Source organism: Alnus glutinosa, chromosome 13, assembly GCF_958979055.1.
Source record: "Alnus glutinosa chromosome 13, dhAlnGlut1.1, whole genome shotgun sequence".
Taxonomy (NCBI): domain Eukaryota; kingdom Viridiplantae; phylum Streptophyta; class Magnoliopsida; order Fagales; family Betulaceae; genus Alnus; species Alnus glutinosa.
The window spans coordinates 2,756,727-2,782,644 of NC_084898.1; the positions used below are offsets into that span (position 1 = coordinate 2,756,727).

Genomic DNA, 25,918 nt, shown 5'->3' on the forward strand with positions numbered 1-25,918 from the left:
TAAATTTAGGGTATTTGTTGTGGGTCAGTTTTTGGAGTTTTTGATGAAATTTTTCTTAAATATAGGGAAGGGAACTAATATAGAGAGTCTGTTGAGAGTGCACTAATACTATATAAGATAATATATTTAGAAACATAAAGCAGAATAATAAATAAATAGGCACTACGTCCATCAGATGAAGCCCAAAGGCCAATATTTGTTCAAATTTCTTTGAGTTTACAATACAAAAGGTTCTATTTGTAGAGCTAACAGATGAAATATAATCCTAATAAGATCTCTTAATTTATGGTGATTCAATATCATTAAATCCCTAAATTTAAGGTAATATAAACTTTATTAAATACAATATAGTTCCCATCAAATTCATAACTTAAGGGTTATTCAAATATTCTCTACCAATGATAAGTTCCTTGCTATCATCAACGTGACAAGCTATATATGTTTATTTGCTTCCAACAAAATTATATATTGCATGTAGTACAAAGACATCAAGTAAAATGGCACCAGAGTAATTAAAATTCTTCCACCTATTTTAGAGTGGAATAGGGACAACTCTTAGAGGATGAGCAAGCTGCAAAGTTAAGGCAAACTTATCTTCCATGTTCATATCCTCACATTTAACCCCTTCTTCAAGCTTCCAATCAAACTTGTGGATAAGCGAACCTAACATCAAGTGCAACATTCGCATTGCCAATGGCAAACCAGGACATATTCTTCTTCCACCACCAAACGGTATAAGCTCAAAGTTCCTGCCTTTAAAATCAATTTCAGACCCCAAGAACCTCTCCGGCATAAATGAATTTGCTTTCTCCCATGAGCTCGGGTCTCGGCCTATAGCCCATGCATTCACTAGCACTTGTGCACCCTTTGGGATAATATAGCCGTTGATTTCCACGTCTGCTTCTGCTTTTCTGGGCAGTAGCAAAGGAGCTACTGGGTGCAATCTGAATGTTTCTTTCACTACTGCTTGTAAGTAAGGTAACCGAGCAATATCCGACTCCACCATTGGGTTGCCTTTGCCAATTACTTGCTCCAGCTCTGTTTTTGCTTTTGACAATGTCTCTGGGTTGTGGAGTAGCTCTGCCATAGCCCATTCCAGTGTGGCTGAGGTTGTATCAGTCCCCGCAACAAATAGGTCCTAATATAACAAGAAGATATTGTTAGAATAAAAAATTCCTGATTATGAAACAAATCAAAGAAGAATAGAGCAGTAATAATAGCGACCACAAACAAATAAATGTTTTGTCTTAGATTTGTCCATCAACTCGGTGTTTTCTTTGGTGATGTTAAGAAGGGAATCTAACATATCACTGTTTGACGTCATAGAACCCGACACTTTTCTCTGCATTAACCGTTGGCTAATCATGCGATCAAAGAGGTGCATAAGCTTTCCAAAGTAAACTGTCATGCGCCGCCTTACGCCCTGGGGTTCGAACTTCTTAATCACGGGAAAATAATCTGCCAAGTTGGGCTTCCCTGCCTCTTTCATGACATTCCATACGATCTCCTTGAACTCTCGAGTTGTGTCAGAATTCGAGTCGGTCAAATCCACTGAAAAAATGGCGTTTGATAACAGATTAAGTGTAGTCTTAAAAGCCGCCCTGCCAATATCTACAGCCTCACCTGTTACGCTGCTTTGATGAGTTTCCGCGATGAGCTCTTGCACTTTCTTGCGCCGGATATCTTGGTTGGCGTCAAGTGTTTTGCTGGCAAACAGTTGGCCGTTGCATATTTTGCTGGCAAGCCGAACACGTCTTGTTTGTGGGCTCGAAGAGCGTCAGGGATGGTTCGGTTGCACAGGAGTTGGTCGTGTATTTGGAGGACTTGTTTGGCAGTGTCTGCTGAAGAAATGATTATTGTGGTTACTCAGGCCTAGTTTTAGGCACATTATGGGGCCATGAGCCTTGGCAAGCTTGGTTAAGGACTTGTGGGGTTTGTCACCGAGATCTAGGAGATTTCTGATGACCGGAAAAGGTTTTGGATCAGGTGGAAGCTTTCTGGGATTCGCTTTGCTTCTTGGAATCATATAGAAGGTGTGGATGAAGATCCAGGTGATGCAAAGAAATATTATGCAGCTCAAGCTAGAAATCCATCTTTCCCTAAGAACTCCGATCGCAGGGAGGAAATTAAATAACAAAGCAAAGAGAAATTAAACCAAGACTAGTACTGCTCTAGTTCAGCAAGAACGTGCGCTTCACTTCAACACGGAATCATGATCTTAATTTCCCTGAGATTTATTTTGTTTCTTTCGATATATTCCATGTGATCTAATCATGTAAAGCCACATGTAGGATTCGTGGAGAATCCAAAATAATGTGGAAACGCGTAATCTTACAACAGAACGAACAGATAGCAGCTTGGCAGGCACAGGCCCGTGGAATAGTCAAAGTAAACTGGGATTATTGTACGAGATTGTGATAGTTTTGTCGAGAAATGATAAAATTACAAATTTGCACAACTATCTCATAATCTTAAGGCACATTGGGTGGGACTCACATGTAAGTGAATCTCATTCCATGTGTCTTGGTTGTGAAATAGTTGTGCAATATTGGTTGTGCATGAATATTGGCTGCTCGCAGTATCACACATCATCTCGCAGCTGACCCTACAACAGCTGAGGCATGAACGGCATTTCAAGCAGTAATTTTTAGTAAAGAGATAGATTTTTTTGACATCTGTCTAGAAGGAGATCGATGATTTACAAATTGTTAGAGACTGTATGACAAAATTGCCCAATACGAGCAGATACAAACATCTATTGGAGAGTATAAAATTTGGCATGCAATTTTTTAGGATAGCAAACTTTGTCCACGTTAAACGAGAAGCCAATTCGGCAACTCATGGCTTAGTACGAGAGGTTGTCACTCATATTATAGACACAATCTGGATGGAAGAAATTTCATCTGAATCTATGATATTGTAAATAGGAAACTTGTTGTCCCTATATTTTGATCCTAGCTTTTGCTGTGACTTTTTTAAGAGAAATGCTTGATTGTACACTCTTATCCCACTCCTATCCCACCCTTGTCTACGTGGACCAATAATATTGTTAAAAAAATAAGGTCCTACTATACTCTCTCTATTATCTCTCACATTATTGGTCCAAGTACACAAGGGTGGGATAGGAGTGGGATGAGAGTGTACAACCAAGCATTACTCCTTTTTTAATAAGAATAAAATTTGTTAAAAAGAGAGAGATTCATATTCTTAATTTTATTAATGTACCGTATAAAGATTTTAACTAGAAATGGTAAATTTTGATACAACTTTCAAATTCGATACGAATTGAATACACGACATTAATTAAGATTTGACTTTATAAAATTGGAAGGCAAAATGATAAAATTCAAAACATCATTAAAGTATAGACATTAGAGGAGATTTATTGATACAGTTATTGAGTGAGAGAGTTGACTTGCCAGGAATTTCGTCTACGTACTTCTAATGACATTATTACTAACAATATAATATCTTGTTTTTTAATTAGATTTAGATCTTGATTCGGTAGATTCAATATGTATGAATGTTAAGGATATGTTTGGTAAATTAAAGGTTTTTTTTTAAGTGAATTTTGTTTTTTAATTGTACTAAAAAGTAAGAAGCATTAATACCATATAAAGTAAAAAAAAAAAAAGTCATTCAAACCTTGTCGTAGTTAGGTGAGGCCATTGGGTCTTCTGGGATTAATTGTTTGACCAACTTTTTTTTTTCTTTTTTCTTTTTTATTTTTTTTTATCTTGTGTATATCATTTTTGTAGTACATATACATTTAATAATGTATTTTTTGGATTGTGCCGCACGTGGCATTTGTGTTTAAATTATTTTATTTTGTAATGATACAATGTAATCCTTTAGCAAGATAAAAGTCTTTTGTTGGCTATAATTGTGTTATATATGTATATTGTGAGATGTCATTAGAAAAAAGAAGAAAAAAAATAAGTATTATGCTGCGAAACTATCGTCTCTTATGTGATGTTGAGATACATATATTTACGTTACAGGTTTAGTCAAATTGATTTGGTTATGATTGTGTAAAGTTTTACAATTTCAACGTAAGGTGCGCGGACGCGCCATTATATTATATTGAATTAGTGCGGCATGGTGGATCGTTACATATTCTACATTAATTTATGAGAATTCCATTCGAACGAAACTTTAGGACTAATTCAAAAATACCCTCGTGAGTTGACCTCCAACACTCCTTTGTTGGATGTGCAAAACTCTTAGAAAATAATATATACCAATCATATTCGATCGGCTCGTCAATTTGCTCTCTATTTTAGCTAGCCGGCAATTTGTTCTCTATTTTAGATAAATTTGTTTTTTTTTTTCTTTTTATTCTAACTAGTAGCTACTCATTTTACCACATCCAAGCTCTCTATTTTCAAAGAATGTGTTTCTTTCACTTTTGCTGTTTTATGTAAATATTATTTTTCACAATAATTATTATTTTTTTATTCTCTATTGGAAAGAGAGAATATTAGAGATTAGAAAACGCAGCGTTTTTACATTTAATAAATCAACAATACACAAAATATTTCTCTAAATTGCTGAGCTCATCCAACATTATTTGCTTTCATTTTCTTAATTAACATGAGCTTTATGGGCAGACAAAACAGTCTCACTCTATAGGAAAATGATAAAACTACAACCCCATCACAATTCCCTCACAACCTCCACTCATAATGGTGTGGAGCCCATGTGTGTGGCCCCACACCATTGTGAGTGAGATTGTGAAGGAGTTGTGCAAAATGGTTGTGAGTCAATCATGTCCCCACTCTATAATGTTAACGTGTCTCTCGTCACCGTGCCGGCCCGTGCACGTACAACTCCACAAGCTCTTGTTTCTTGTGACATGTGGGGCCACTTTGTTAGTCAAAGATTCTTATATATCTATCTTCTTCTTTTTTCTTTTTCTTTTTTTAGCAAACAAAACAACCTTTGAAATTCTAAAATTGGTACTTAAAAAAAAAAAAAAAAAAAAAAAAAAAAGTCTAAAATTGGCTTTTCTCAGGATCAAGATCGGACAACAATTTTGACCCACAAGGCTAAGAACATGCCACGTAAATTCCTTATTAAATTTTAATTTTTAAACTAAAATTTAATCACTTTCTTTCTTTTTATTCTCTTTAGGCTGTTTCATCAAAACACTGAAAAAAAATACCACACAGTAAAAATGTAACATATTATCAAGATAACCCTAAAGAATTTTCCTCTCAAAATATATATATTTTAAAGACGTTTCTTTTTTATAAAATTAAAATACAGTTTTTGACTTAATAAATTTTCCTCTCAAAATGAATTTTCCTCTCAAGTCTTTTTTTATTTTTTTTGGTGGCGGGTAGAAAAGAATGAGCGTTTTTTTTTTTAAAAAAAAAATGACCCTAAATAAAAGAGTGCTTTATCTTCCCTAAGTAATGCTAAAAAGAAACATCCATTTCAACACTTTCTTATTACGTTAATATAGGAAATATATCATACTAGAAAACTTATATCTATAATACAAATAATATGGTGAATGACAATTTTTTTTTTATGCAATTTGCAAATTCGATATAAATCAAACACAAAATTAATGAGTTATAGTTAAGAAGTAATTTAATCGGTTTTAATTAAATATGTTAAGTTAGTGTTAATTTATATAATCTTATATTTATGCATCATCGACATGACCTGAACTTCATACGCGATATTTAGAATTAACAATTTTTTACACGGCCAGCGGGTCTAACACAAAAAAAAATTAGTAGATTATAATTTAGAGATCTTGTTAGAATATTTTCAACATTATGATTTAATTAGTTTCCTTGTAAGTTTATTCACTTCCTTACTTAATCTAGGATTTTTTGTTCACCTTCCATAATCGCCTTATAAATGTCGTCTATTGTAATCCACTTTATCACAACTTTAATGCAAGTCTATTGTAATCTACTCTAAATAATTTTATGCTCATATTTTAACATTATTACTCGAACTGGACGGACGAACAGGAATTAGCCCATTTTGTTTTTGTTTGAGTGCTATTCTATAAAGTTTTTATTCATAAAAATAACAAAAAAAAAAGAAGAAAAAGAAAAAAAGACTAATTATGAAAGAATTTCCGAGAATTAAGAATAGAGTTAAGAGTAATAATACTAACCCGGAGTAGATGTAATATCGTAGTTTTGTTCATCTCCTCACTTTTTTCTTCGCTGATGCCAAGAAGGATGTCTAAGAAATCACTGTCCGTGATAGAGCCGGAGAGTTTCCTCAACTGCAACCGTTGGTTGATCATTCCATCAAAGAGGCCCAGAATCACTCTAGTGTGACCTGCCATGCGCCGCCTTATGCCTTGAGGGTCGACCTTCTTCAGCACAGGAAAAAAATCTGCCAAGTTGGGATTCGCCGCCTCTTTCATGACATTCCAGATGAGCTCCTTCAACGCTCCGGTCTTGTCAGAATCCTTTCCGGCCAAATCCACCGAAAAAATGGTGTTTGATAAAAGATTAAGCGTAGTCTTGAAAGCTGCTTTCCCTATATCTACTGCCTCACCGGTTAGGCCGCACTGATGAGTTTCAGCGAGGAGCTCTTGGACTTTCTTGTGTCGGATATCTTCGTTAGCGTTGAGTATTCTGTTGGCGAATAGCTCCCCACTGCATATTTTCCGAAGGTTCCTCCACCGGGCAGAAATGGGTATCCATGCCAAGCTGTACTCCTCGTTATTGTAGACTCGGATTGCGTCCGGGATGGTTCGGTCGGCCAAGAGCCGGTCATGTGTCTGGAGGACTTCTTTGGCTATGTCTGCCGAAGAGATTACTATTGTTGTTACTTTTCCTAGTTTTAGGCTCATTATGGGGCCATGAGCTTTGGCAAGCTTGGATAAGGACTTGTGGGGTTTTTCACCGAGTTCTAAGAGGTTTCCGATGACCGGAAAAGGTTTTGGACCAGGTGGAAGCTTGCTGTGAGTTGCATTGCTTCTAGGAATCATATGGAAGGTTTTGATCAAGATCCAGATGAGGCAAAGCCATAGTATACAGCTCAAGAAATCCATTTTATTTTCCCTGTGACCCTCTGAAGAGATTACTTTTATACCAAACAAACGAAGAACAAAAAAAGCTAGAGAAAAGGACTTACAGAGACATGACGTGCAACTTGAGGGGAAAGATATATTTCCCCTTATTACATGAGGGGGATTGACCCTCTCAACTTGATGTGCAACTTGAGGGGAAAGATTCGGATACAATAAATAAATTAAAAAATATATATATTTCAAATAGTTTTTTTCACTTTTTACGAGGCGGTTTTTTAACTAAACTAAAAAAATAGTTTTTTGTCCGAAGTTTTTATGCTTAAGAAAGTATAAGAAGGTTATAAAAATATTTTGAATTTTCATTTTTTATTCTGTTTAATGCATGAAATGACATAATTAATTCATATAATTCTCATTTTTAATATGTACCACTTTTAAAAAAAAAATTATAGGAGATTCTAATCTAGAAAATAATGTTGTCTTTTATTTTTGAGTTAAATACCTCATTAGTACTTGAGTTTTAAGCATTTTTAAATTTAGTAATTGAGTTTTTATTTGTATCTAGGTGGTACCTGAGTTAGGGTAAAAACTTTTTGGTACTTCTGTTAGATTTTTCTTCCAAATTTTAACGGCTCGCCATGTGTCAACTGTTGAGGTTGAAATGTGGCACCATATAAATAAAAAATTATCATTAAAAAAAAAAAAAAAAAAAAAGAGGGATGGCTCTTGGCCGGTCTGGGGTGGTCGAACCACCCCACATGGGACGGTTTGGCCACCCCATGGCAAAAAAAAATTATGAGTTTTGGCCCTTGAGGGGTGGCCAAACCACCCTGGTATAGGTAAACCCTCAAATGTTTTTTTTTTATGGGTTTTGGCCTTTTTTTAATTTTTAATTTTTTTTTTAATAATACAGTAACATTTTTATAACTCAATCAAAAAAATAGATCAAATTGCTTTAACAAAACAATATTAGATATACATTCAAGAATTTCTTCTATTCAAACTTGATCTTAAAACTATTTAACGGCAGCTTGAGCTAAGTCATGCGCTGCCTTATTAGCGATTCTACTAATATAACGAATCTGCCAACTAGAAATAAAATTTAACATGATTCGAGTGTCATCCATTAATTGTCTAAATCTATTCCAGTTACGAACATTAAAAACTCACTACTTTAACTACTTGAAGCGTATCATCTTTCAAAATAATATTATTTAAACCTAGTTCTTTGCAAAATAGTAGGTTTGTCCGGTCTTTTTGTGGGTTGGTTTGTTTAGTTTTGAATATTGCAGTATTAATTGTAAATCACCACAAGTTGTCAATTGTACAGTGTATATAAATAAGACAGAAATTTTTTACAAACTAGTTTGTAGGAAATTTCTAACAACCTACGTGTAAAGAAAATACGTGTCTTTTAAATATGCTTAAATATGTGAGAAGCACGTATTTTTTTATTGATATTATTAAAAAAAAAATGAAAAAAATATATATTATTTAAATAATATGTATTTCTCACATGTTAAAAAATATATTTCAATTTTATATGTAAATTATAAAAAATTTCTTACAAGCTAATTTGTTAAAAAAATTTGTCCATATAAATATACGTATAAAGAATTGTACTGTTTTGATAAGGTTAACCAAAACCTTGTCATCAATTCTTACTTACCAGAACCAACTCTTTTATTTGGTTAAGGGTCCTGGGTCCCCCAATCACTACTCTTTTTTTGGACTTTCTGCCAACCGACTAAAGATATATCTAGATATTTCGGAATAGAAACAGGCCATTTATAGCTCGTTTAATGAGAATTGAGGAATGCCAGAAGGCAGTCTTTGCCCCCCACCGACCCCCCACCGTCCTTTTAAATCATATTTATTATTGTGATGGGACTTACCATTATTTCAACTCTTTTTTTTTCGTTTGATGGGGGTGTTGTGTCCTGGTGTTGTGAGTCTCTTTTTTTTTCTTTTCCCCTTAAGTAACGTCATTTAGAAAAACGATGTTAAGTTACCTCATTTTTTAATGAAAGGTTTGATTGAATTTTCGATTTAAAAAAAAGTGTGATTTTAAATAATAATTTTAAAATGTGCGATTTAAAAAAATATTTGTAAAAATGTAATTAAGTATTTGGTAAAATTGTAGTTCAGCCTTTAAAATTACAAATTAACCTTTAAAATTCTGCGTTTTTAAAAAAGTATCATCTTACATGCGATTTTAAAAAGCATATTTTTTACGTTTTCAAATCGCAATTTTTAAAAACGCAGTTTCCAAACGATTTATTTTCTGCGATTTGGTTTAAAATCACATTTATTGTTTACAAATTAAATTACAATCACAAATGCACCCTAAATGACGTCAAACAGATATGTTAGCTTTGTTTCTCTAAAATGATGCTAAAAAAATGACCGGTTTTTTAGAAGGGGAGAGATGAGAAAGGAGAGAGAAGTAAAATAAAAAATTAAAAAAAAATCATTTAAGGTGCTACAGTAAATTTGCATAATAAATTTTTTAAAATATTTTAAAGAATTCGCTAAAGGGATAAAGCGGATAATAATTATAGGAATGGTTTGCTGTAGGGATGTAAATAAACTAGTCCGTTTGACACTCTACTCAATACTCGCTCAGTTTAGCCTGATCAGAACTTGAGCTTGATATTGTAGAAATTTGCTCACTACTGTAGAAACCCGCTCGATTAGTACGTGATACATAGTCGACTCGCTCGACAAAACTCGATAGGGGCTTATGAACTCAGATCGTTTAAAGCTTGACCGAATCGCTCATCCTGCTCGTTAGTCAAACTCGTTAACTCGTTCATATTTCTTGTATGTGTGTGTCTGTATATATTAATATATTACTAGAGTTATATAAATTTAAGCATATATATTAGTAATTAAGTAATATATGTTATATATGTCACTTAATATTTATATGCATGTGTATAATTAACAAACCAACTAGTTAATTTATAAACTGACATATTATCTAATTGATTAACATATACCAAGTAAATGTACAGGACATCTCTCAATAAATATTGAGACCCTTGCGCAGAGTAAACTCTTCAAATTTAAAGGTTGGCAGTGGCCTTCACCAAAAACAAAGCTCATGAAATTAATTCTTCTCATGGTAATTTTTTTTTTTCAATTATGGAAAAAGGATTACTGGTAAAAACACAAACGAAAAAAGTATGGACTTCCCAACAATAAGACCCGCAGGAAAAAAGACAATATAAATAAGAGAACAAATAGTAGGCAATGGATCCAAAAAGATTCTGAGCCTCTTAGGCGGTTTACAAAGGCAAAATGGTTCGGTTAGGAGCCCTAAGCAATAAAGGCAACAACCTTCATTAAACGATTGTTGTAAGGAAAATATTGTCAAGAATTGAACGGATCCAACAACAAGAAACCCAAACAACACAAATAAAGCAGCAAAAAAAAAAAAAAAAAACTTGGAATAGTACACCGACAGAAGGCAAGGCGGAGGAAGGTGGTGATGGCCGGTGCTTTGAGAGGTGGATGTCGGGATGAAACGGTAATCAAAATGGTTAGTGTTTTGAGATTGCTCTAAAATTGAGATTTCTATAATTGGAATGAGTTGTATGATTAGAAATTTAGGTTTGGGGGACAAAATTAATATATATTCACTTTTCGAAGTAATAAATTAATTTTAGAGAATAAACATGACTAAATTTTAAAATTTTAGGAATATATTTCAAACTTGGGGATTGAACTAACTACACCCATACACCTAATTTTGCCCTCGATCGAATTAAATTCATTGAAATCGAAATATGTATAACTTGCAACATACTCCTTTGATCCTTTGATGTTCCCAAACTTTGGTTGCCTTGTCATTATTTTATTCAAGAGTTAAATACAATTCAGCCATCCGAAGTTATCACTCATTTTCAATTCGGTTACCAAAGTTATTTGTAATGTGTCTTCCTGAAGTTTCTAAAATTTAAATTTAGGCATTCCGTTTGGTTTGCGGTTAAGCCAAATGGAATTTTGACCACGTGCGTGTCACATTACTTTTTTTAAGCAAATTTGTCTGTTTTACCCTCACTCCAAAACGACTCCGTTTTTCCCTTTAGGGGTACCATATCACACCCAATAGGAAGTCGACACGTGTCCATTAAAAAAAAACATTTGTTTTTTTTTTTTCTAAAAAAAAATTTTTAAAAAAGGGAAAGAAAATACTAAGGGGTGGCTATCGGTTGGCTGCCACCCCCAACCCTTGGGGTGGCCGTGGCCTCCCACAGGGGCTGGGGGAAGCCAACCGACAGCCACCCCCTAAAGGTTTTTTTTTTTATTATTTTTTTTATTTTTTAAAAAAAAAAACATATTTTAAAAAATTTGTAATTTACCTTACCAAAGTTTCTAGATTTTTCAATTCACCCCCTAAAGGGTAAAACGATGTTGTTTTAGAGTGAGGGTAAAATTGACAAATTTGCCTAAAAAAAGTCATGTGACACGCACGTGATCAAAATTCTGTCTGGTTTGACGGTCAAACCAGACGGAATGGCTAAATTGAAAATTTTTGAAACTTGAGGAGAGTACATTACAAATTTTTAAACTTTAGTAGCCGAATTGAAAAAGGGTGAATTGTATCTAACCCTTTATTTAAAAAATGCTTTCTATTTCCTTTATTTAGTCTTTCTTTTGCCTATCATTCATTTGAAAAGAATATGTAAATTAAATTAAATGATACAGGGAAAGTATAAGGAAAGTTATTGTAGATTTTATTTGAATAGAGAAGAGGGGTTGGCTTAGATTAGGATCCTTTGAATTTAGTTACTGGAATTTTAGAGAATTCGAGCAGCTAATTGTGAGATACCACTTATGAGAATCACCTTGAAAGAAAAGATAAACAAATAGAAAATAAAGACAATAGTGAAAATAAAGTAAAATAAAGACAATAAATTTTACATGGTTCGGTGTATGATCTACGTCCACATAATAAAGTCCAAAGTGCTATATTATATTTTTATTTCTCTTGATTTATTTACAATGCAAGAAACTTTTATTTATATGAGAATTGTGGTAGATAAGTATGTCATTTATTTGATTACTATAAAATCTGATTAGTGATTACAATCAAATTAATTTCATATATTCTTCTACTAAATCCAATCATAATTATATAAAGAATATATTATCTAACACATCTGATTGGATAAGTAGTTGGTCAGCTCAATTTTTATTTGATCATGTGGTCTCATAAATGATATCTCATAATCATATGTCGGAATCCTCTACATTTGAGATGATACTAATCCCAATTGACTCAATGGTTATCATTTCCTATATTCAAACCCCCATTGAGTTGAAACCGATGTTTTGGGCCCAACCTATCTCAACCTGATCCATAAGAAGAGGAATGTGAAGAATAGACCTTGAATTCATCCCTAAATGGTGTGTTTAATTATCCTTAAAAACACCCATATATCTTTACTATTACTCTGTTAGATCAGTAATCTCTTGCCCGAACACCCGAGAAACTCATCTTCATCTCCATTCTTGATCCGGTATAAACAGTGGATGCTCATGAGTTTCAGCATCACATACATATATAGAACACACTGGATCTGTGAAGGAACACCCTAATTTTTATTTTGGGATAATTGCACCGTTGGTCCCTGTGGTATGCCATAATTATTTTTCACTTCCTATGGTTTAAAAAATTCATGGGAGGTCCATGTGCTATGCAATAATTACAAATCGATCCCTAGCGTCAAATTCTATTAAATTTTTTAACAGATTCCGTCAAATGTCACATCAGTGCCAAGTGTCGCCAATAAGATGGCGACATGTGTCCATCTTAATAAAAAATATAAATTCATTAAAAAATAAATAAATATACTTATTTTTTTTAAAAAAATTAAAATTAAAAAAAAAAAAAAAAAAAAACAGCAAGGGGTGGCGCGCGGCCACCCCTGGATCTTAAAGGGGTGGCCCGAAGGCCACCCCCGGAGGCCACAGGGGGTGGCGCGCGGCCACCCCTTGCTTCACGTTTTTTTTTTTTTTTTTTTTTTGTTTAAATAAGTATTTTTATTTATTTTTTAATAATTTTTTTATTTATTTAGATGGACACGTGTCGCCATCTTATTAGCGACACGTGGTGCTGACGTGTAGAGCTAACAGATTCCGTCAAAATGGTGGACGAAAAATCGACCCAGGAAGTAAAACGTAATTATTGCATAGCACATGGACCTCCCATGAACTTTTTAAACCATAGGGAGTAAAAAATAATTATGGCATACCACAAGGACCAACGGTGCAATTATCCCTTTATTTTTTTTATAAAAAACTTGAAAAAAAAAAAAAAAAATTCCTTTTGGTCCCTTCTCCCAAAACTTTAAAAATATCTCTTGTTTCCCTTAAATTTTATTTATCTTTTATTTTTTTAAATAAATCATTTAACTCCCTAAAAAAATTAAAAACTATCTCCCAAAAGTCTAAAAATAATCTCACTGACATCCTGATGCTAACCACATTCACACTTTCTCACACTAATTTTCACATTTCTGTAGGTGATTTTTAAAACTATCGTTAAATAAAAATTTCGATAAAAATTTATTTTAAATTCAATGGTAATTTTAAAAGTCACAAAAGATAATGTAAAAATGAGTGGAAGAAAGTAAGAGTATGTGTAGCATTACTAAAAAATTGAAAAAAAAAAAAAAAAAAAAAAAAAAAAAAAAAAAACCCTTCTTAGTCTCCAAAAAGGCAGAAAAAACCTTGTGACGTCTCTAAAATTGATAAAAATAAAATAAAAAAATAACCCTAGTAACTTCAAAATCTAGAAAAATATATCATATATGAAACCAATATAAAAATTAATCATTACAATATTTCTAATCCCTATTTAGCTGTCCGGTTTCATTATTCTATTTAAATATTTTTACTTAAAAATTGTTTTATTCCTTCTTTATTGAGAAGAGAATGTTAGAAATTAAAGAATATTTTATTTTTTCATTAAGTAAATGAGCAGTATTCACCAAATTTTGTAAGCACGGCAAGAGCTCACTAAATATTTCTTTACAGAAAAAATGTTATATTCTACACCTTTATCACACTTCCACTTTACTGGACCGATGTGACAGTTTCTATTAACTTTTGGATCAACTCTCGTAAATACCCCATTGGTACCCGAGTTTTACGTGTTTTTAAATTTAGTACTTCAGTTTTGTTTTGTATCATAGGTGGTACCTGAATTAAGGGTAAAAACCCATTTGGTACCTCTGTTAGATTTTCCGTCCGAATTTTAACGGCTCACCACGTGTCAACCGCTGAGGTTGACACGTGACACTACATAAAAAAAAATTAAAAATTAAAAATTGAAATCTTTAGAAAATGATTAAAAATAATAAAATTTTAAAAAAGAAAATTAAAAAAAGAAAAAAAAAGAGGGGTGGCTGAGCCACCCCCTTGGCCGGTCTGACTGGTCTGGGGTGGCCGAACCACCCCCGGTTTTGGCCCTAGGGGGTGGTTCGGCCACCCCCTAGGGCCAAAACCCATAAAAAAAAAAATTGAGGGTTTGCTCTTGGGGGTGGCCGAACCACCCTCTAGGGCCACGGGGGTGGTTCGGCCGCCGGTCTGGGGGTGGCCGAACCACCCCCGTGGCCCTAGGGGGTGGTTCGGCCACCCCCTAGGGCCAAAACCCTTCAAATTTTTTTTTTTTTTTTTTTTTTTCAACTGTGGGGTGGTTCGGCCACCCCAGACCGGCCAAGGGGGTGGCTGGGCCACCTCCTTGGCCAAAATGGGGGTGGCCGGCCACCCCCATGGTGGCCAAGGGGGGTGGCTCAGCCACCCCTCTTCTTTTTTCCTTTTTTAATTTTTTTTTTTTAATTTTTTTTTTAATTTTATTATTTTTAATCATTTTCTAAAGATTTCAATTTTTAATTTTTAATTTTTTTTATGTAGTGCCACGTGTCAACCTCATCGGTTGACACGTGGCGAGCCGTTAAAATTCGGACGGAAAATCTAACAGAGGTACCAAATGGTTTTTTACCCTTAATTCAGGTACTACCTATGATACAAAACAAAGCTGAGGTACTAAATTTAAAAACACGTAAAACTCAGGTACCAATGAGGTATTTATCCCTTTAAAAAAATAAAAATTAAAGATTGATAGACATTGTCACAACAAATCATTAACTTACTGCAATCCGAATAAGATAAAAGTATAATTTATAGCATTACTCTTTGGGTGGATTTAACATTGCGATTCCGTAAAAAAAAAAATGTAATTTTAAATTAAAACGTAAAAATAAATAATTTAAAATTGCATTTTTTTTAAAATTAGGAGGTTACCAAAAACCTCAAACCTCTGACCTCTGCATCCAAACATCCACAGTCCCAACAAAGATTGCAATCCACCTGGGCGTAAACTCCGTACCCAAACAAAATGACGATGCCCGTTCTTCAAGCTTCGATGCCTCTGCACACGCTCTCCAAAAGACTCTCCCTTTCCTCTGCTCTCACTCTGCTTCACACTCACCGGTGGAGACCCCTCTCTTGCCAAATGTCCGCCGACTCGTTCCACCTGACTCACTCCATCACCCTGCCGATTCAACTCGCTGAACCCGTCCAGATCGTCGCCGCACCTGGCATTTCCGAGTCCGAGTTCAGGCGAGTCACACTTTTTTTTTTTTTTTTTTTTTTGTTCCATAATTACGAAAAGAAGATGCTAATTACAGAGCGAATAATATTTTCGTATGATACTCTGAAAAATTTGGTAAGGCTCTGTTTGTTTTCTGTTAAAACCCATGATATAACGTATTGGAAGACCCTCAATTCAACTCAAAAGAGAGGTTAAGATAATGGGTGTCGACCTAATTTTGTTATACTAAACATTCACGTTCATGATATCTTTCCAACATAAAACTTAATTCTTGTTCACTCGCGAGTGAATACTTGTCGGTTTTGAACGACTTTTAGGTGAAACTTGCTGAAAGAGATATGATAAGTTGTCTCTAGGACCTTTATTTTATTATTAAGTCGCCAAAAAGAAAGATATATTTTCTGGGAAAATGTTAGTGGAATCATTTTCCGTGAAAATGGTTTGTGTAGTGCTTTTCTTTGGACTGGCTGTTGTTGGGAGAGAATATCGATAACTTTCGAAGGATGAACTTGAAATTTAGATTTGAGCTCATTCGTCTGATTTAGTGAGCCTTTGGTAACCTATTAGCATAAGTGATTTTGTGCTAAATGACCGGTTATCCCAAAAGAGAACAATTTTGTGTTTGTGTAGGGGCGTAGACTTTCCGTTAAATAGGCCTAACGCGTGAAATATTTAACTTAGATGGGACATTTTCTGCTTTGATACTATTTTAAATCATCAGTTATCTTACAAATTTAAAGTTATAGGAAAAAGTGAATTTAATTGATATTCTACCAGTTTGAATGACAAAATTAGTTTTTGAAGAAGTGCTAATTTCCAATTTTTCCAAAATTGCCTTTTGGGGCACAAAATCACTTTTTGTATAAGTACCAACAAAAAAACCCTTAATTCATGCTTGGCCATTTGGTGTTGCTTAGATGGTTCCTGGTTTTGCAGGACTGCTATTAATTCCTCCTTGTTCAAGCAGTGGTTAAGGAACTTGCAAAGTGAAACTGGAATTTTAGCTGACAATGCCATGTCTCTGAAACGTGTACTTATCCAGGTAGCTATTCTCATACAGATTCATACACATATAGGTATGTAGGAATGTATGTATATGTGAATCCTAATTTGTAACATTCCGGTATTAACTTCTACTGAATTGTCGCTTGAGATTTGTTATTATCTTTTGATGCATTAGATAAGTTACTGAGATTGTGATTTCCATCGTCCCTTTTATTCTTATTTTTATGACAGTCATAATGGAGACTGTAATGTTTTTTCTGACATTTTCTTGTTGGTACCAGGGAGTAGATATGTTTGGAGAGCGCATTGGGTTTCTCAAGTTCAAAGCTGACATTTTTGATAAGGAAACAGGAAAAAAGGTATGTAGTCATCTCCATGCACTGTTCTGAATCTAAATTAATTAGATTCATTTTCTTTAAGTTAAAGACTGGATGTTTAACTATGTTCAATTAGTGTTTGTTGTGCCTCTTGTTTTATCCCAGTGTAGTGTCTAGCAGAATAGCCTCACTCATGTTCAACGGTTGTTCTTGATTTTCTCCTTTTGTACCTAGATGAACTTCAGGCTTCATATGTCCTGCCTTTGGGAAATATATATCTCATCTGTTGTGGCAATCTTCATACTGTGCATCGATTGCTTCATCCTCTGTTTGTGCTTGGAACTTAAATGTGCTTAGGTTCCAGGTATTGTATTTGCACGAGGACCGGCTGTAGCCATACTGATCCACTTGGAGTCGGATGGTGAGACTTATGCTGTTCTTACTGAACAGGTTGTTTTTTTTTTTTCCTGTTGTACACTACTCTTCTTTATGAAGCCTTACCTAAAATTTATTGAGAACATAAATATTATTATATATATTAGAGATTGATCTGAGATGAGCACTACAGTGCTACACAACCCAGACCTTATTGGAAGTTCTTACATGTATAAGGTTAGGGTCCCTGTTGGGAGGCTTATTTTGGAATTGCCTGCTGGAATGTTGGATGATGACAAGGGTGATTTTGTTGGCACTGCAGCTCGAGAGGTCTCTCTCTCTCTCTCTCTCTCTCTCTCTCTCTCTCTCTTGCACAGAATACACGTATTAGAATGTGCATGCGTGTCTGTGTATCTATCTTACCCTTTTTTCCTGTGCATGTAATCTCTGTCATATCTGTTAATCTATATTATCACCCATCAACTAGTTTTGCAAAGTTTTAAATGTATGATTTTGATCTTCTGATTATGACAGGTTGAGGAGGAAACTGGTATACACTTAAATCTAGAAGACATGGTTGATCTCACAGCCTTCCTGGATCCAGTAACTGGATGCAGAGTCTTTCCTTCTCCTGTAAGCTGGCGATGTTCATTGTTCTGGTATACGTTTCCGTTTTTTGAAGTTTGGGTTGAGGAATTAGTGCACATAGAAACCAGGATTTCAAGATTCACTTGTTACAAAAGTGCCATTGAAGGTTATTTACCTAACAAAAAGTGTCATTGGGGGTTGGAGACTGTTAATTATATTTATATAATAATTTATTTTATTGGCATTCCAAGAATAGAAAGTCCAGGAATCATTGCTTAAGAGCACGTGTGTGCATAGAGTAGTTCTAACCTGACCTTAGCATTGGGTGTTAAGGTCAGGTTAGAACTCTGTATATATATGTTATGACTTCTTGAAGAAAATGAAGAAATTAGCCTCTGTAATTCTGTTTATTAGTTTCACTTCCTTTTTCATGGCTAGGGAGGGTGCGATGAAGAAATTAGCCTGTTTCTGTACAGGGGGCATGTGGATAAAGAGATCATCATGCAACTGCAAGGAAAAGAAACAGGTCTTCGTGACCATGGTGAGCTGATTAAGGTTCGTGTGGTTCCCTATAAAAACCTCTGGCGCATGACAGCCGATGCAAAGGTTCTAATGGCCATTGCTCTCTACGAAATGGCTAAGAGAGAAGGTCTACTGCCTCCATGAAGACCCAATTGCTTATTTTTCTAGACCCTAAACTTTTCATGTGGGGTCAGAGTACTCACCAACTTTTGGTTTATGGAATGATGGACCCTAATCATTCTAAATTCTGAAGGAATTTGTTCACCTGTTGCAGAACATTGTTATTGTTACTGTTGTCAGATGAATGATCATTTCTTCAGTTTCCCTCGAATGGCCAATGAGCTTTAGCCCAAATGCTACTTCCTCCCTTTGTAGCAAGGTGGAAGGTGAGGTCGTGGATTCAAGTTCTACCGGATGCGTGTAACTTACCAATAAAATAAAATAAAAAATTCCTTGAATGGATATTTCAGGATGGAGAATGGAATTCTATAATTGTTGCCTCTCATCCTCTCATTTCTTCAATATGGCAGAAAACTTCTGATTCATCTTTCATATTCTCTTTTGTTCTCTTCGGTAGGGATATTCCTACAACAGGTTTGGCTACTACTGTCGTGGAAAAATGCTTGACATCCTAACATTTTTTTTTAGAATTTGATTTTAACTTAATCTGTCACAATCTTATGAGATTGTGGCACATTTTCTAAAATGATAGATCTCATGAGATTGTGACACATCAGGTTGAAATCAAATTTTAAAAAAAAGTGTTTGAATGTCTAACGTTCCTCGCTGTCGTGAGTTGGAAGTTCAGACATGTAGATGAACATGTTACGATCATGATCCTAATCTTAAGTGTCTTACATGACTTAAGTACAATTTTAATTATGTGTATACAAGCTTTTGAACACCTTACAAGCCTTTTAAGGGTGAGTTTTACGTGAAGCTTATATCATTTAGTATTAGAGTTTGGCTACCACGTCGATAATAAGATCAGATGCAGCTCATTGAGTATGGGATCAAAGAGGTTGTTACTATGTATGAGGATAATGTTAAATCATTGAATACTGATAGGTGAGTCAAGTTGCCAAAAAAGAAATGGTTACCATCATGTCAGTGTTGATAGGATGGACCGTTGAACATCGACTGTAAAGTGTAGTGGCATGTTATAATCTTAAATGTCTCACATGATTGATGTATAATTTTAATCGGTGTATAAAATACTCTTGAGCACCATCTCCCTACAAGCTGGTTTTCAAGAGCATGTTGGGCTTAATAGGCTTTCTTGAAAATTTCTCAAATTTTTTTTTTTTTAATGAATAATGGATATAAATGCAAGCATCCGATATTTCAACACTACAACAGAGCTGGGGACCTAGCGGTTATGTGCTCATTTCTCCTCATTAATGCTTGGGGCTCAAATCTCCCATTAACGTGCTTTATAGGATTGAGGTCAAACTCTCTTTCACTTCTACTTGAGGGAGTATTTACATAAATCAATCGCTCAAACACACTCAAAGCATTAGAATTGCAACCTGACTGACCCAAATATCAGAAGCTCCGACTGTGTACCACAGTTGGATTTGAGGGGGGCTAGGATCTCACTTGCAGTCCTCCATAGAAGAGGTATTATAAATTGAAGATCATTGTAGCCAGTACTGTCTTGACAGAGAGAAGGTGACGTGTGGTTGGCGATCGTGCCGAATTGTTCAGACCCTAATTTTAACAACCTAAGAAAAGGGGAAAGAAGATTAAGGTAAACAAGCTTCCGAAGTAAACAAGATCTAGATCCAAGTACTTCACCAAATGTGAATGCGCCATAGCCCTATTTCAGCAGCTTGCCCATAACTGAGACTACAAAAGAAGAGGCCTTGTGCTCTTATCATTCAGTAGATGTAATGCTGTCTTTGTTTCTTACAGACAAAAACTTCCAATTATTAGAACACACAAGATTATGAAAACTACAATCTCTTCACCAGGAGTCTGAGGCGCCTATGATATTTAGCTGAAGTATGTGTAGGGTTTTACTTGTGATTTCAAACCTTGCTGATTGCAAAATCTGTGTCACTTGATTCCCATATGGTGGTTCCATCACAAGTACAGATCTTTTTGTAGTTCTCACCAACCCCGGCACTTCTAGCAATTACTGCAGCTGTTAAGCCTGGATCTGATTTATCTTCAGTTCCATGTATCACTATAGATCGCCCAATGAGATCTGCAATCCTCAGCTTCTCTTTGATGCCTGAGAAGAAGGCCTCACCTTTCTCATCAGCATATAATGTTCCCAGGTCGCCAAGCGGCTGAAAAAAGTAAGAAACATCAATTACAAATGCCATCATAACATGATCATAAAGAGAGGGATTTTGTCATCATTATTAAATTGGGCATCAGGTTCTATTGTATTTGGTTAGTTGAGGATGCAATCTTTTCTTCTTTTTGGTAAGTTAGGGTTGGGCATTTACAGTTTTTCGTACTCAATAGTTGCAGATTTACTCGTTTTCAGTTGTGGTAGAAAAGATCAGTGAATGGGCTATTTAGGACATTTTCAATCTTTAGAAGGCCATCTATGACAGATGAGGTCTAGATTGAACCTCCCAAATCCTTAGCAAATTCAGCAGTACGCTCGTCTTCAAGTGTTACAGATTGCTTTACATACATAGCATCTCAGAAGCGCACAAAAGATGGGGAAAAGAGGGTAAATTATAGTGGTGACTTTTGTTGTGTCTATTGTATGGGAAGCTGTCACAGCATAACCCTTTAATCAATCAAGTAATTAAATCTAAACTACATACCATTGCTCTTTACCAGCATAGACCCTGACTGATTAGTATGTTTCCCCAAAGATATTAAGGAATATGAACTGTGCAAGACGGTGTCTATGAATCCAACATGACTCCATAAATTTTGTTTCTGTACGGTAATACTTCTACAGAAACCAGTAAATTAACATAAACACAAAGATCATAGTTTGATCGCCATCACCTGCAGACACATAATTGTGCCCTTTACATAGTAGGATATAGTTGTAGGCCATTAAGCTATATGCACTAATCAAGCAATACAATCAGTTAAACCAAATATAGTCATTTGATGGTTGGTAAAGTGAGATTAGTACTTACCAGTGCTTGGTGATGATCACAAAGTAACAATTTGGAGAAGGCAAGTGTTGGGAAAGAGGGAAAAAAAAAAGAAAAAGAAAATAGAGAGCAAACCTTTTCTGCTTTTCCTCCATTTTCTGGATTAAACACTTTTCCAGTGCTTGCTCCACCTCTTGTCAGATCTCCAAATTCATTAATAGACCAACCATGTTTTCCAGGAGACAACCCACTAAAGTTGGCTTCAATCCTAGCCAATTCCATATTCACCTGAGCCAAGCGAGCCACGCCAAAAATCTCTGGACCTTTGAATTCCGCAACAGCAGCAGAAATTAAAAAATCTGTAAAAGCAAGGATATATACTTCAGAAACTTCAATAATTTTTCGAGAAGACACCCAAAAGCCATAACAAAGAGAAATTAATATAATATCACTTCTGAAGTGCAAGTTCATCCTGCAATTGTAGGAAACTAAGATTAAAAGCGTCGTTAATATATAACAAACTTTTACTTACAAAAAAAAAAAAGCGTCGTTGAATCGTCATGATAAAACAACTAGAAATCATTGCAGATAAAACAAACAGGCTATTAGTTGCTATGTGTTCATGAAGAGAGGATACAGTATAAGATGCCTTTTTAATGGTGATTTACTTCGGTTTTAAAGTTTAAACAAACAAGGTAACTTTCTTAAGGTGGAGAAAAGGCATTAGAAGGCAGATGACGACGCATGACATAGTTAACATGCCCAGCTAAATTATTAACAAAAAGAACGACACCAAGCAGAGCAGTATTCATATCAAGAAGCAAGTTGAATTTGAAAAAAAAAAACAAAAACAAAAAAAAACAAAAACCTTAATTAAGATTAGAGTTGCAACCTTCAGGAACCCCTTGCCCAATTAATCGGGCTTTTCGGCCCGTCTGCTCTAAAGCTTCAGTCATGGTCTTCACAGGCGTTGAACCAAGAATCCTCACCACTTGATTGCTCAAGTCCACCTCAACATTTTTTATCCCTATAATTAATTCACCAGAAGGTCAAAGAACATATCATAAACCTGAATAAGGCGAAGAGGAAACCAAAAACAAGAAGACTACTGAGAAAATTAAATACTAGTTCATATTACCTACCATTAACAGCCTGTAACTTATTCTTGACAGCGTTGACACAACCCTCACATTTCATATCCACCATGTACTCTGTCTGATACCAAATCAATACCAAAGTTTAACACTTCCAACATAATCACTTAATTTTAGATGAAAATTTCATTCATCTAAAAAGAAAAAAATACAACATAATCACTTAATTTCCATCACCATGTCAGAGAAAACAAAAGAAAAAGCAGAAATAGAAAGAGTTGACCGCTTCGAGGGGGTCGGGCCTCCACAAATTGCTTATAGTAATTGGCTGAAATCCTTCTTCAATGAATTGCCATAAGGCATCTACAACCAATATATAGAAGAAAATCATGGCATATTCAGGAAAGAAAATATAGGGTTTCCTAGCATCAATCTTAATATCATCCAAAAGGAAAACTCAATTTTAATAACCATCTCAATCCCCAAGAAAACAAAATAAATAGAAAATCTATGAAAAAAATCAACAAATACCAGGAGCAATATCGTACTTATATGAAAACAAAAACAATTATATTAACAGGAAAAAAAAAAAAAAAAAACTTACCAGTAGCTCTGGCAAGACAGCATCACCCTGAGGATTAAAAAATTAAGCAATTTTAAAAATCTGATTGAAACCCATTAATATAGAAAGGAAAAGAAGAAATGGGTTGCAAAGAATAGCGAACCTGAGAGGTGGCTTTGAGGTCAGATGTGGGGGCGTCCATGTGGAGAACCGAGGGCTTGTCAGCGAAACTCTTGACGAGGCCAAACCGAGTTGGGGTTGGGTTTGTTGGTGGGGAGGAAAAGGAGAGGTTTTTGGTTTTGGGGAACTGAGAAGATTGAGAGGAAGAGGTAGAGGAGAGAGCAAAGGCTGCTATGGCAGTGGTTGTTGTGGCCACTGACCTGAGAAATGCCATGCTTTTATTCTCAGCTCCTCGTTTTAGATTCACTTCACTTTTCTTGTTTATGTTAGTTTGGCTCGCCGTTGTGTCACTTTCCTCTAGATGAATCCATGGTTTTTTTTTTTTTTTTTTTTTTTTTTTTTTTTTTTAATTTAAAATCAATGATAAAAAAAAAAAAAAGTTTAAAACAAAAAACAAAGAAGCATTTCCAAGGAACATATATGTAAAGCCATTTTTCAACTTATAATTTTTCAACGATCTAAAATTAATTCTTTATAAAAATTTTACTTTATGTCTGTCAAACAGTATTTTAATTTTTTTTAGGGGCCAAAGTAAAGAAAAAAAGAGGCTTAAAATGTTTCTTTTTAACAAATTTAAAAGCTAAAAAAGACATTTTTAAGAAATATATATATATATATATATATATATTTTGTGTGGATGGGGCTAGAGGGAGCCATGACCCCACTAGGCCCTTCTCTAGCTCCATCTTTGTTCTCACATATATTTTTAATAGAATTAAATTATTATTATTTTGAACAAATAGAATTAAATTATTAATGCATGCATAAGAGAATTACGTGTTATATATAAAAACATATGTCAATATGATAAATTGAGTTAAAAAAATTTTTCCGACTCAATTTAGACTAAAACTTTGACGTTAGTGTTAAGATAAATGTTGTTTTTTCTAAACTTTTCAAGTTAATTAAAATTTGTTAAGAAGATAATATACAGTAGTATAATGACTTAAAGAAAGTCATCTAAAAAAAGAAAAAGAAAAAAGACTTAAAGGAAGCAATGAGCCAATAGGCTAGCCAGCCTGAATAATGCAATATTTGGAGACTCTCATCCAGAATCGGTTAGTATCCAGTGGTTGAAATATAAAGCCCATCATTAAAGTAGATATCCCCAAAATACTTTCAAGATTCAAGCTGTGGGACAACACAAAAAGTAAACTGATGTGCCAACAAGGGGATATTACCTTGCACAATGAACATCATCCCAAATGTAATTGGGCAAGTGCATGCCCCATATATACATCTCTTCCTCTAATTAGGATTATCTAGATCGAAAATAGGCATGACCCTGGCCTCCTTAATGTACCTCTTTTTTTGTTATTGCTTAAAATAGAAAGAAACAAAAAGAGGGTTGAAAACATACTAGGGTTAGCTGTTCTCTCCATAGAAAACAACCCTATGAAAAAAAAATAAATAAAAAAAGAAGAAGAAAAGAATAGCTTTGGGCTAGGGAGGAGGGAAGAACTTATGCTCTTCCATGCTCTCCATCCTCTAAGAGCACTAGTAGCAGATGTCCTATATGTAGTTCCCTTCCCTAAAATAGGGAAAATTTTGAAAAAAGTTGCAAAAACCAAACCACAGCAACTTCCTTATTTTCCATGGACCTGCTTGGGTAGCTACAGTGCTACCCAATAGATTATTTTATCTTAAAAAAAAGATGTCCTCTCTCCTCTCTCCTCTCACATCTCCAGTGCCACCCGATGAAGTTTTCGGAGGCCACAAATCTTCGACGGCTTCGGAATCCTCTGCAGCCCAGGACTACGTCATTTTTACCGGTGGCGAGGGGCAGAGTCGGCACTCTTAGTGGAGGCTAAATACAAGGACATTAATCAAGGGACTGTCTGTTTCTGGGGGAAATCGAGAGGGGAAAGGAAAAATTGATTTCGTAGAGACCAAAAGCAAAGCAAGTAGAGAGAGGGATGAGAATCTTTGAGGCTCCACCACTACCAGACATCTTCATTTCTGGCCTTTTTCACAAGTATTTTAATTTCCGTAGCCTACCGTTGCATAACGTACATATATGTGGGGTTTCCTGGGGTTTCTCTCTCTCTCTCTCTCTCTCTCTCTCTCTCTCTCTCTCTCTCTCTTTCTTTCCCTGTGTGTCTTCTAGAATGGATTATGGACCGAGTGAATTGGATAGTCCTTTAGTTGAAAGGAAGGACTTCTACCATGAACGGACTCTTTTACCAAATAGTTATCCAGTGAAGGGTGCAGCAGCTTCTTGAAGAAGAAGGATGTTGACGAGAGAAAAATCGAGAAAAAATAATAAAAGATGTTTCTAGAATAAAGTAAAAAAAATAATAATAATAGATAGAAAATGTTATTTTAATATATAGGGAAAGATAAAGAGAAGCTGTTGTAAAGTGTATTTGTATATGGAAAGAAAAACTGGTTTGATTCCCTAAATTTTTCCTAATTTAGAGAAAATAGTTGGGTAACTGCTGCTAGTGCTCTAAGAGCATTAGTAGCAGTTACCATATATCGGTTCCCTTCCCTATATTTAGAGAAAATTTTATGAAAACATAAAAAAACCTCCCACAGTAGATGCCCTATATTTAGATGATGGGGTTGG

General features: G+C 34.9%; 3 protein-coding genes across 5 annotated transcripts; 1 reads left to right on the forward strand and 2 right to left on the reverse strand.

Annotated features, from left to right (window-relative positions):
• Positions 1 to 302: 302 nt before the first annotated feature.
• LOC133855051 (geraniol 8-hydroxylase-like) lies at positions 303 to 7,148 on the reverse strand. The gene is made up of 3 exons (XM_062291343.1): positions 7,114 to 7,148; positions 6,140 to 7,040; positions 303 to 1,138 (listed from the first exon to the last, which is right to left on the reverse strand). Exons 1-3 carry the CDS (start codon positions 7,119 to 7,121, stop codon positions 533 to 535), a joined length of 1,515 nt encoding a protein of 504 aa, XP_062147327.1. The 5' UTR covers positions 7,122 to 7,148; the 3' UTR covers positions 303 to 532.
• Positions 7,149 to 15,344: 8,196 nt separating this feature from the next.
• On the forward strand, positions 15,345 to 18,914 carry LOC133854762 (nudix hydrolase 14, chloroplastic). 3 transcript variants are annotated; one of them, XM_062291034.1, is made up of 7 exons: positions 15,345 to 15,643; positions 16,572 to 16,677; positions 16,922 to 16,999; positions 17,315 to 17,407; positions 17,570 to 17,662; positions 17,867 to 17,991; positions 18,359 to 18,914. In XM_062291034.1, exons 1-7 carry the CDS (start codon positions 15,420 to 15,422, stop codon positions 18,468 to 18,470), a joined length of 831 nt encoding a protein of 276 aa, XP_062147018.1. In that variant the 5' UTR covers positions 15,345 to 15,419; the 3' UTR covers positions 18,471 to 18,914. The 3 variants fall into 3 exon arrangements, with proteins under 3 accessions (XP_062147018.1, XP_062147017.1, XP_062147019.1); XM_062291033.1 differs by having other exon boundaries at positions 15,346 to 15,643; positions 17,867 to 17,965; XM_062291035.1 differs by lacking the exon at positions 17,315 to 17,407 and having other exon boundaries at positions 15,346 to 15,643; positions 17,867 to 17,965.
• Positions 18,915 to 20,206: 1,292 nt separating this feature from the next.
• On the reverse strand, positions 20,207 to 23,616 carry LOC133854612 (copper chaperone for superoxide dismutase, chloroplastic/cytosolic). The gene is made up of 6 exons (XM_062290849.1): positions 23,333 to 23,616; positions 23,212 to 23,238; positions 22,656 to 22,728; positions 22,406 to 22,540; positions 21,649 to 21,872; positions 20,207 to 20,736 (listed from the first exon to the last, which is right to left on the reverse strand). Exons 1-6 carry the CDS (start codon positions 23,561 to 23,563, stop codon positions 20,473 to 20,475), a joined length of 954 nt encoding a protein of 317 aa, XP_062146833.1. The 5' UTR covers positions 23,564 to 23,616; the 3' UTR covers positions 20,207 to 20,472.
• Positions 23,617 to 25,918: the final 2,302 nt, after the last annotated feature.

Bases quoted from the DNA above. Each gene is read 5' to 3' on its own strand.
- LOC133854762 (XM_062291033.1), top strand. From the start codon at position 15,420: ATGACGATGCCCGTTCTTCAAGCTTCGATGCCTCTGCACACGCTCTCC. The intron at 15,644-16,571 runs GCGAGTCACACT...CTGGTTTTGCAG, and splicing joins ATTTCCGAGTCCGAGTTCAG to GACTGCTATTAATTCCTCCT. The intron at 16,678-16,921 runs GTAGCTATTCTC...TGTTGGTACCAG, and splicing joins TGAAACGTGTACTTATCCAG to GGAGTAGATATGTTTGGAGA.
- LOC133854612 (XM_062290849.1), bottom strand. From the start codon at position 23,563: ATGGCATTTCTCAGGTCAGTGGCCACAACAACCACTGCCATAGCAGCC. The intron at 21,873-22,405 runs GTTGCAACTCTA...TTGCTTTTACAG, and splicing joins TGGGCAAGGGGTTCCTGAAG to ATTTTTTAATTTCTGCTGCT. The intron at 20,737-21,648 runs GTTTGCTCTCTA...TACTTTTTTCAG, and splicing joins ATGGAGGAAAAGCAGAAAAG to CCGCTTGGCGACCTGGGAAC.
- LOC133855051 (XM_062291343.1), bottom strand. The intron at 1,139-6,139 runs GTTAGTATTATT...TTGTTATATTAG, and splicing joins CGATATTACATCTACTCCGG to GACCTATTTGTTGCGGGGAC.